Consider the following 11978-nt stretch of genomic DNA (forward strand, 5'->3'; position numbering starts at 1 on the left):
TTTTTACATTTTAATTTTTAGATAAGAAGTTTAACTTGGGGCTAAAGTTCTGTTTTGTTTAGCCAAATATTATGTATTTAGTAAAATGGTGAAGTTAATAGTAATCAGTTATAGTCTCAAAGAAAAGTGTCTTATATCCTTTTGTTCTAATTCTGACTAGAACTCAAGTGCTGGCTTTATATTTTTTTACAAATTATGTAACAAGTCCTTGATGGCACCTAATTTTCTTCTTGACAGTTCTGAGATTAACCCAGTAAACATTTTTTTTTTCTCCTCAGCAGGGGACCTGTATGATCTCTCTCATTGGTATCTATTATTTCTACTGAATACATCAATTGGTTTTTCTCTGTTTGCACTTCAAAAATAATAGTAGGATTTAATCTGGGAAAATTTAACAGCAGGATGGTCAAGGAAGTGGTTGTAAATCTCAAGATTTTTTACACTATTTAAAAAAATATACAAAGAAGTTATTAGACTACTTCCTTTTCAGGTCTTGCATTTTATTAAAATGCTTCTTTAAAAAACCATTTCATGCTATCCACATCCACATATCAAGAACAAAGGACAAACAACAAAAAAGAACTGATGGACTCTGAAGGCAGATCAAAGCACTTTTTTCACTTTTTTTCGTGGTTTTTTCCTTTTGGTCTGTTTCTTCTTTCACAACTGTGACTAATATGGAAATCTTGTACAAGAATGCACATAAATAACCTCCATCAAATTGTTTACCATTTTAGGAAGAGGAAAGGGGGAGGAAAAAATTTGTAACTCAAAATCTTGTAAAAATGAATGCTAAAAATTGTCTTTACATATAATGGAGGGGGGTGGGGATTTCAAATCCCTTTCCAAAGGACTTTTGAGAACTTGAATTAAAAAGTTTATAAACCACTTTATTTCAAAGGAAGGACATGTATGGAACTGGCCTTTTCCCAAAAAGCAAGAGAGATGTTTCTGATAAAAGTGCCCTAAAAGGATAATACTGAAAGGAAAGCTTTTTCCTGCAAAAATTACAGAAACAAAAATGTTTGTATTTGTAGTAATAAATTATCCTCTCGTCTAAATTAATTTAATTAACATTTATTTACAATCTTCAAATTGGTATTAAAATTTATGTTTTTAGAGTAATTAAAAAATAACCTTGAACACTGTCCTTTATTTACTAGTATTTTAGAATTCTACATAGTTTATTGACTTATTAGCTCACAAAATTTTAAGACATTCACCCTTATAGTATAATTGTCACCATTTGGATTTTGCCTTTCCAGTGATGTCAAAAGTTTTACCATACTGTTTAGTTGTATTAAGAAGGCCAAGTTACCCAACCTGTTAACAATACACTTCAAATTAAACTGTCAAGTAATGCTTTGGTAAATAAAGATTTGTTGTATTCAAATTTTTTTTTAATTAGTATTGTTGGGACTTGAACTAAAAAAACATTTCTTTAGGCCACAATACTTCAAAGCCAGAAGGAAATAATTAAATGAAAAAAAAACATACCACTCTATAAATCACACAGTGATAAATCCAAAACTTTAAGAGCAATTTCTCTAAAGAGGTCGACAAATAAGATTTAACGAACTTGAAAGGATTTCACAGTAACCATTTTTGAACAGTAAATGACTCTCTTGTAATCTGACAAGCCCCTAAGGGAGGAAGATGTCTCTGAGCAATTTGGGAAGTGCCATCGTATTTTCTAAGTCACTTTAAAGTTTGTGTCTCATTTTTCTGTTCCTTTGGTGAATTCAAGTGCCAATGTGCTTTTGGCCAATTAACTCGAGGCAATAACTTTTTCCGATAATTTTTCACTGGGTTTGGAATAGTCCCAAGGTCGCCTATTCTCAGTCAGTCCATAAAGTTTCCTTAGGGCCACCCGAGCAGCTTCTTCTTCTGCAACCAGTACTGTTTCACCAGGTCCTTCTGAAATGAGTTTCTTTTCACTAGAAAGAAAGTAAAAACAACCATTTAATGTCAGTCTACAGCCTTAACTGTATGCAGGCATTGGACAGGCCTCCCGAATGCCATCTGGAACATTCACTCGAACAAGGGATCTTAACTAGGGTCCATGAGCTTGTTTTACTATTTTGGTAACATTTTTCTTTTTTAATTATGAAAGCATTTTATTATTTTCTAGTTACATGTAGAGATAGTTTTCAACATTTGTCTTTATAAGATTACCAGTTTCAAATTTTTTCCCTCCCCTCCCCTCCCCAAGACAGCAAATAATCTGATATAGGTTATATATGTACAATAACATATTTGGTAATTTTTTCAATACAATTGACTGGTTTTCTCTGTAATCTCTGTATTTTATGTATTCAAAAACCTTATTCTGAGAAGGAGCCCATAGGCTTTACCAAACTGTCAATGGGGTCCATGACCAGAAAAAAGGTAAAGAAAACCTGCACTTAAGGTGACATTAATTTTTTCATATAGATACTTTTAGATTTTAGGCAGCTAGGTGTTGCAATGGATAGAGTGCCAGGCCTGGAGTCAGGAAGACTCATCTTTCTGAGTTCAAATCTGGCCTTAGACACTTATAGATGAGTGACTCTGGCAAGTCACCTAACCTTGTATGCCTCAGTTTCCTCATCCATGAAATGAACTGGAATAGGAAATGACAAAGCAGTCCTGTATCTTTGCCAAGAAAACGCCAAATGGGGTCACAATAGTCATGACTGAAACAATTTGACAACAATAATACATTTGGATTTTAATGGATTCTGCATCATCTTTGTTATAAAAAGACCTTTTTAAAGATTTCAACATCATTAACAAATCATTAACTGGACTAGGCTTTCAGGTTGGTTCTCGTTTGCTACAAAACTTGCCTTTTAGGTCTTAAATGATTGTGCTGATTTAACAACACTCCCTTAACTAAGATTAAGGGACATTCACATTTAAACCAAACTAAAACAAAGGCATATGAAGGAGCAGGGGAACTAGAACATGGTAAGAATGTGTTAAACTTATAAATTTCAAGAATCTGTAATTTCATTTATGGAGGCAGATACTATCTCCTCTATGATTTAGTAAAGGGTTTTCTAGAATTGCTGTAGCTGAAAAGCATGGTGAGCTTCTAACAATTTTAGCTAAGCTAATTCTTGAGCAAGCAGTTCACTGCCAGGCCGTAACTGAAGGCTTTATGACTTGGGAGGACCCAAAAGAGCTTGCTGTTTGCCAACATAGTCTTTAAGAACCTGCAAGGAAGTATTCATTTCATAACTGAGAATCAGAGTGAGACCTTGGTAGATTAACAATGTACTTAAGGTTTTGAAAAAAGATATATTTGGAAAATGCTCTCCACATCCAGAAAAAAACCAACTGTGGAATCTAAATTCAAATTGAACTGTACTGTTTCTACTTTTTTTCTTTTTTCTTATTTGAGGTTTTCCCCTTTTGTTCTGTTTCTTCTTTCACAACATGACTAATGAAGAAATAATGTTTAATGTGATTGTACATATGTAACCTATATCAGAATGCTTTCTGCCTTGGAGAAGGGCGGAGAAGGGAGAAAAATTGGAACTCAAAATGTTATAAAAAACAAATGCTGAAATTATCTTTACATGTTAACTGGAAAATAATAAAATACTTTTTTGATTTAAAAAAAGACATATTATGCCTTTAGAATAAAAACAATGTGAACATTCTCATAAAGTTTGATAACAGATTTATCAGTGTACAAGTTAATTTAAAAACAAAAATACCCCAAAAAACCCAAAACGTCCTCAATTTGAATGCTGACAGCAGTCTTCCCTTCTCTAGCTGAACAGAGGATGTTGGAAGTAGATGTTGGTTACAACAGCTAAGTGCCAAGAGCAGGGTGAGGTCAATTAATACAGCAAATTTATCTCAGACCCTGCAATTTTATGGAGAACCTCTTGGGTCATCATATACCTTACAAAACTCAGCATTCAGTAGTAAAACTAACAAAAGCTATGAGTAAAATAACACAGGTCATATTTCTGAAGACAGGCATCATGCAGATTACAAAGTGATATCTACAGGAAAGTAGGATCTGAGAAGCCATCTTTCTCTGGAATACTCGTAATAACTATCTTTAAATGTAATTTTGTTACAATTTGCCAACAATACTATAAAAGATGCAAACTTTACTAACCAGTATAAACCAACAAAATACAGTGGCAACACTGTGCTGCTTCCAGACTGTCTAGTAATTCTGGGTTCAGGAGCAGAAATATTCCTTTTTGTCAACTCATCCACTAGTAGTCCCATGGGATTTACAACCTTCCACATCTCAAAAAGTTCTTTTCCAGTCATCTGTGTAATTAGGAAGTCCTGCAGATAAAAATAACATACAAATATTAGGTAGAGGAGAATAAAATCCATCTACAATTCTAATGGTATTAGCATGCAGTTCTTTGATCATGTCTTTAAAAAGAAAAATTCCATAGAATAAAAAGAATTCCAATTCCCAAGTGATTGCCTGTTTCAAGCCATACTCCTTATAAAACTTCAGTACCTTGAAAAATGTGAATATTCTGAGCTCCAATTTAATAATAGCATTTACATAGCACTTTGAAAACTAAAATTCTTTAGATTCATTATATCTGTTTATTACAACCACCCTGTGAGGTAGGTGTCCCTACTTTACAAATGATAAAGCTGAGGTCCAAATAGGGTGAGTGACTCCCCTGTGTCACACAAGAAGGACCAGAGGCCAGCTTCAAACCCAGATTTACAGACATCAAGTCTGACCTGCGCTGTTTGCTGTTCAGATCTGACCTATGCTACAGAAAGATGCTAAAGTTTCCTGAGTTACAAATTAATACCTATACTGATATGTAGCAAATACGTTTTAGACAATCCCAGATTCTTAGGTATCTAGTTTCTTTATATACGAAATACCTATTTACAAAAGGGAATTTCACAAGCTGTTATTTATCTTTTAGGGGTCAAAGCAGCTAACTTAACTAAAAATTACCTTACCACAGGCCTATGATAAGTAAATTATATTTTTAAGCTTCACAAAGATTGAGAACAAGGATGAATAATCCAAGAAAAAATGCCAATGTCCATTCTTTTAGTATCTTATTTAAATTTTAAATAAACAGGAGGCAGCTAGGTGGCACAATGATGGAGCTCCGGCCCCTGGATTCAGGAGGACCTGAGTTCAAATCTGGCCTCAGACACTTGACCATTATAGCTGTGTGACCCTGAGCAAGTCACTTAAACCCTCACTGCCCCAAAAACAAACAAAACAGAAACAGAAAACTACAAACTAATTCATTACTCTTGATTTTCCTTGCTGCTTGTACCTGGTCTTGGGAACAGTCTTTTTAAATTATCAACTATCTTCACAAACAACAAGTTATGAGGAATAAAGTAGGTGTTGAATTTCAAAGTGTACCTGTTTAAATAAACTCAACCTCAAAAGCATGACTATTAGTTAATTACATACCTGATGAAGGACTGACGTCTTCAGTGGCCCACTGCTTTGCAGCAATGCTCCTATTACTGCAAAGAAAGTCTGCTGGAGTACTGTCTGGGGAACTGGAAATTCTGCACTTAGTGTTAACTGCTCCACAGCCAAATGTCTGGCTACATGACACACAATGTCCTCACTGCTAAGAAAATCCACAATTGCTTGGACGCCTTCTGAGGGCAGACTTGGGTATGCATCTCCAAGGAGCTGTGTGAGACACTTTTGTGAAAAGGCTCTCCCTTGTTCTGAGAGTTCTCGATTATCTCTAAGGTTGAGAGCCACAGCTTCTTTGTCTACTCCCAGTTTCTGTCGTCTGGCTTCCTCACTCTCAATGTAACATCTGTTAATAAAAGCAGTTTTGAGAAGCTCTAATGAAAAGTCTTCATTTAGTCGGTGACAAAAAGCCTGGATTTCTGCATGATAATCCCAGTTGGGCTTCTCTGAACTGAAAATGAAAAAAAAAAAAAGAACAGAGATTAAATAACGAAAATGCAAAAATAGAAATTTTACCTCTAAAGTATAATTTTCTTTTTATGAAATATCATTCCTTCTCCAACTACAAGAAGCAAATGGAAAAATGGCCATCCCAATTTCTAGGTAGTGATTTTCAAAACACAAATCAGACTCAAAACATAAATAAATCCGACTTAATAAAAAGTGCTTAATAAATGCTTATTGACTGACTTCAGTGATTACAGAGAATTTTTATTACTATTTGGCAAAAAAAAAAAAAGAAACTGCTTTTTAGCTTTATGTGAGGAAGAATACGCTTTTAAGTAGACATTTTACTTATTCTAGTTTTACCAAATTATAATAAGATATACTGGAATAAGCACAAAATTTAGAGTCAGAGGACCTGGACTCCAATACCAGCTCAACCAAACAATAAACATTTTACTAAACACCAATTATGCGCCAGGTATTGTACTAATCGACGGGATACAAAAGAAGGTCAGTCCCCTGACCTCAAAGAGCTTCCGATCTAATGGACGCTAGACATTAAGTTACCTGCGTGACCCTAATTGCATGACCTGACTCCCTGGGACTGGAGTGAGGAAGACCTGAGTTCAAATCCAGTATCAGAGCCTTACTGGTTATAGGACCCTGGGAAAGTCACTCAACCTCTGCCTGCCTCAGTTTCCTCAACTATAAATGGGGATCGCCATAGCACCCACCTCCCTGGCTTGTTTTGAGGATCGAATGAATGAATATCGTGAAGCGCTCAGCACAACGTCCGGATCGTGGGAGGCTCTTAATAAATGCGTGTTCCCTTCTACCTGTCCTTCCTCCTCTCCCCACTTTAATCAAGTCCCTTCTCTCTAAGCCTCGGTTTCCTCATCTGTCAAAGTTAAGGCCCGGCCCGGATGACCTCCAAACACCCCTTCTCCCACTGGGCATGGGGAAGTGACAGGTCCGGGACTGACTCGGCGGAGCTGATGTGGGGTGGAGGTGGGGAGAGCCGGCAGTCGGTCTTCCCGCTTCCCTCTTCACACCCCGCACATGCGCACAGATACACGCTCGGACACACCGCCCGCACCTCAAACCTACCGGCGCACGGGAGGCGGGGGGCACTTGAGCAGCCGCCGCCGCTCCAACTCCTTCTGGAAGCGGAGCGCGGCGCGGATCCCGCCCTTGATGCCCCGGCTCGGCTGGACGGGCTCCGGGGTGGCTGAGACCCGCAGGAGGCCGCGAGGCCCCCGGACAAGCAGCCGCACCAGTCCGGACGCCATGGTGTACCAGCGCGGGCGGAAGATAGGAAGGAGGGAAGGAAGGAAGCGGGTCGGGCGGGTGTTACGTTGACACCACTCCCGGCTTCCTCAGCTGGGGGAGGAGCCTCTGCAAAGGGAGCTACGGGAGGTGGGGCCAAGATCCTGGGGGCGGAGCTGCGATGGTAAGGATGCGAGGCGGGGCAGAAGCCCCTGGGGGTGGGGAGCAGGACCTTGGAGGTGGGGCCAAGCTCGGGAAGGGAGGGCGGGGAAAGATCCAGGGGCGGGGCTAAATCTGCAAACCTCGCTCCTTGGGGGTGCGAAGGAGGCGGGGCCAGCCTTTCACGGGCTCTCCCTTTTTTCCTCCCTCTGCTGGTTGTTTTGCGTGATTCCCAGAGCTCCTGTCCCAGGGATAGAGAAGCGCCAATGACCGGTGCGGGGTCAGGAGCTGCCCACTGCCCTCTGGTAAATCACTGTGTCCCCAGTTAAAGTTCTTACATAGTTTCTGGAGAGAGCAGTTGTCAGCCCTCTCAGGACCACTTAAACATATCCATTGCCAAGCAGCCTTTGTTCAGCTGGTTACAAATGTTTTAAACCTGACCCTAAAATACAGATCAGAAATAATAACTAGCTTTGATAGAGTGCTATAAGGTGTGCAAAGCACTTTACAGATAGCTCATTTATCCTCAGAACAACCCTGGGTAGTAGGTGAAGTAGAGGCTATTGTTATCACCTTTTTTTTTTTTAACAGATGAGGAAACTAAGACAGTCATTATTTAACTGCTCTGTGCCTTAGTTTACACATCTGTAAAAAAAAAAGGGGGGGGGCAGCTATCTGGCCTTTAATATCTTTTCTGCTACTAAGTCTATGATCCTAGACAGAGCCTTCAACAAAAATAGGGAAGTTAGGAAACAAACAACAAGCATTTATTTAGTACCTAATATGTGTGCCAGGAGGCAGGGTAGATTTTAGAAAAAATATTTCCATATGTTTAATTGGAGACTCTGAAGCAGGATTTGAACACAGGTCTTCCTGCTTCCAATTCCATTACCCAGTCCACTGTACCATGCTGCCTTTCAAGTCTTCCACTTGTTTGTTTTGTTTTTGCAGGGGCAATGGGGGTTAAGTGACTTGCCCAGGGTCACACAGCTAGTAAGTGTCAAGTGTCCGAGGCCGGATTTGAACTCAGGTACTCCTGAATCCAGGGCTGGTGCTTTATCCACTGTACCACCTAGCTGCCCCTCTTCCACTTGTTTGAATTAGTTACTCTTCTTTAATTGTCATTGTTATTAATTTCATTATTGGGGGCATACTTGGAGGTAAATGAAGAAGAAAATGTTTGATTGCCAGTGTTTGAATCCTGTCCTGACTTCAGGACATGCAAACATCTTTTTCTTCAGCCATCACTTCAGCAGACAAACTGCCAGCAAGTTCTGTTTCTCCTTTTGAATAGCTGAAGTCACCCTTGGTGACAGCATAGTAACTTATAAGATCAACCACTTCTACAGCCAGTGCTTTGTGTTGGAAAGAAGACTCCTGGGAACCTCCCTTGACAACATTGGTCCTATCCTTAAGGCCAACCAACATCACAGTGACTCCTGAAATTTACTAAGAGGAGGATTTCATTCTATCAAAAACAACCTTTAAAAATCTTTCTAAGGAAATACACACAGGATAAGTAGAGTATTTGAGCCAACAAATAATGTTTTGCCTTGAAAGCATATTAAATATTAGTAATTTTTATTGCCTGTGCCCTTTTGAAAATCCACAGAGATCTGAGTAGAAACTTCATTTGTCTGAACATTTATAAAGCATCTTTTTTGTGCAAGGTTCTGGAGATACAAAGACAAAAAACAAAACCAATCCTGTCCTAAAGAAACTGACATAATCATAATAGCTAGCATTAGTAGCTCTTAAAGCTTTGCAAAGGGTTTAATATTCCACTTCAACTGATCCTCATAACAACCCTGTGATTTGGGTGCTGTTATTATCCCCAATTTACAGAAGAGGACATTGAGGCTGAGAGAGATTAAAATGACTTGCCCAGAGTTATACACCCCCTAAGTATCTGGGGCAGGATTAGAACTGGAGCCTTCTTGACTCCAGGGCTACTTTTCTATTCACTATGCCACCTAGGAACACAAAATGCATCTATAAGCAAATTTTCTTTTTTGAGGTTGTCATTCAATTCAAACATTTATGAAGGGTCTGCTATGCCTAATGATTCCATTAAGCAAGGGACATGTAAACCTAAAAAAGGTCACGTTCACAATTTCCAAGGATACAAGGCAATTTGTAAGAGCCAGAGCACTAGTTCCTGAGGGAAAAGGAAAACCTCACAGATGAGGCAGCACCTGACTTGACCCTTTAACTTGGTTTAACATCCATTCAGGTGCCTACTACAGTCCAAAGCTTGGCTGAAGGAGATAAGGGTTGTGACAGGGAGAGTGTTCCAAGCATGAAGGACGGGCTGGTGAGAAGCTAGTGAGGCAAGAGATGAATTGTTGTGTCCAGGGAACAGCTACCTCCTGTTTGGCCCCTGAAAAGTTAGCTCTATGGTCAAAGGATATGAACAGGCAGTTTTCTGATGAAGAAATCAAAGCTATCTATTCCCATATGAAAAAATGCTCTAAATCACTATTGATTAGAGAGATGCAAATTAAAACAACTCTGAGGTACCACCTGACACCTATCAGATTGGCTAATATGACAAAAAAAGGAAAATAATAAATGTTGGAGAAGCTGTGGAAAAAGTGGAACACTAACGCATTGTTAGTGGAGCTGTGAACTGATCCAACCATTCTGGAGAGCAATTTAGAATTATGCCCAAAGGGCTATAAAGCTGTGCATACCCTTTGACCCAGCAATTGTAACGATTGGAATGACGCCACCTGCTGGATACTTACTGTGGAGGAGTTCTGCCCATGAAGCGAAGGTCTTTGAGGGCAAGACCAGGAGTCTTTCTTTGGCGGGGAGGAAGTGACACAGACTAGTGGGAGGAGGAAGGAAGAGACTGGCGCTGACTCTGGGGCTCTTTCCTCTGGACTCTGGTGGAGAATGGAGCTAGAAATGTGCTCTCCCTTTAATAGATAGGAATCTAGGCCTTTCTCTCTCTTTACCAAATTCTTATTCTCCTTAATAAATGCTTAAAAGTCTAACTCTTGCTAAAGCTTATAATTTATTGGCGACCACTCATTAGATATTTTAGACAGATTAGCTAGAATTTTAGCCCTTAACTCCTCCACAGTAAGTATCCAGCAGGTGGCGTCATTCCAGTCGTTACACAATATAGCACTTTTGGGTCTTTTCCCCAAAGAGATCATACAAAAGGAAAAAGGCCCTACATGTACAAAAATATTTATAGCTGCTCTTTTTGTGGTGGCAAGGAATTGGAAATTGAGGGGCTGCCTATCAATTGGGGGATGGCTGAACAAGTTGTGGTATATGAATATAATGGAATTCTATTGTGCTGTAAGAAATGATGAGCAGGCGGAGTTCAGAGAAACCTGGAAGGACTTTCATGAACTGATGATGAGTGAGATGAGCAGAACCAGGAGAACATTATACATAGTATTATCAACATTATGTGTTGATCAACTGTGATAGACTAGATTCTTCTCACCAATACAACGGAACAAGAAAGTTCCAAAGGACTCATGATGGAAAAGGCTCTCCAAATCCAGAAAAAAAAAGGAACTGTGGAATATGGATGCTGATCAGACCATACTATTTCTTTTGGTTTTGGTGCTGTTGGTTTTCTGATTTGAGGTTTTTCCTTTGTGCTCTGATTCTTCTCGTATAACATGACTAATGCAGAAATGTGTTTAATGTTATGTATATATAACCTATGTCAGATTGCCTGCTGTCTAGGGGAGGGGGGGAAGGGAGGAGAGGGAGGGAGGGAGAAAAATTTGAAATTGGAAATCTTATATAAATAAATGTTGAAAACTATTTCTACATGTAATAGGAAAATAATAAAATACTTTTATTTTTAAAAAAAGTTAGGGGCAGCTAGGTGGCACAGTGGATAGAGCACCAGCCCTGGAGTCAGGAATACCTGAGTTCAAATGTGGCCTCAGAAACTTAACACTTACTAGCTGTGTGACCCTGGGCAAGTCACTTAACCCCAATTGCCTCACTAAAAAAAAAAAAAGTTAGCTCTAGTTTGGCTGGAAAATAGAGAATGTGAAGAATCAAGGGTCGGAAGTGATCAGATCCAATCCTTTCATTTTATAGACACATGAATTCAGCTTAAATGGCTTGGCCAGGATAAGCACGAAGAAGTAGATAAGCTAGGATTCAAACTGCTCTCAGACTTCAGACACAGAATCCATTTCACTGTTCCACTAACTAATCCAAAGTAAGGAGCACTAGGGAAAGCACTTGGGTTGCTGTGCAGAAAATAGATTGGAGAAGGGAGAGATTAGAATTAGGGAGGCTAATAAAGTGGTTTTTACAAATCCAGGTAAAAGATGATGGGGGTAGGGCAGCTTGGTGGCGCAGTGGATAAAGCACCAGCCCTGGATTCAGGAGAATCTGAGTTCAAATGCAGCCTCAAAAACTTGACACTTACTAGCTGTGTGACCCTGGGCAAGTCATTTAACCCTCATTTGCCCTGCAAAAAAAAAAAAGAGAGAGAGATGATGAGGGATTGAGAAGGTAGTTGTAGAAGTAGGTAGAATTAACAAGACGTGGCAAATGATTGGAGAGGAATTGGTGAGGGAGTGAGAGGAAAGAGTCAAGGGTGACTGAAAGTGTATGAATCTAAGTCACTAGGCAGATGACAGTGCTTTCCATGGAAATAGGGAAGTTTCTTCGAGAGAGGAAA

The 11978-nt window shown here is 39.3% G+C and overlaps 1 protein-coding gene across 1 annotated transcript; it reads right to left on the bottom strand.

Annotated features, from left to right (window-relative positions):
• Positions 1-872: 872 nt before the first annotated feature.
• Positions 873-7214, bottom strand: MRPL44 (mitochondrial ribosomal protein L44). The gene is made up of 4 exons (XM_043998607.1): positions 6992-7214; positions 5420-5888; positions 4118-4296; positions 873-1937 (listed from the first exon to the last, which is right to left on the bottom strand). The coding sequence occupies exons 1-4, from the start codon at positions 7171-7173 to the stop codon at positions 1769-1771; spliced, it is 999 nt and encodes a 332-aa protein (XP_043854542.1). The 5' UTR covers positions 7174-7214; the 3' UTR covers positions 873-1768.
• Positions 7215-11978: the final 4764 nt, after the last annotated feature.

This window comes from Dromiciops gliroides, chromosome 3 (genome assembly GCF_019393635.1).
Source record: "Dromiciops gliroides isolate mDroGli1 chromosome 3, mDroGli1.pri, whole genome shotgun sequence".
In the NCBI taxonomy this organism is placed as follows: domain Eukaryota; kingdom Metazoa; phylum Chordata; class Mammalia; order Microbiotheria; family Microbiotheriidae; genus Dromiciops; species Dromiciops gliroides.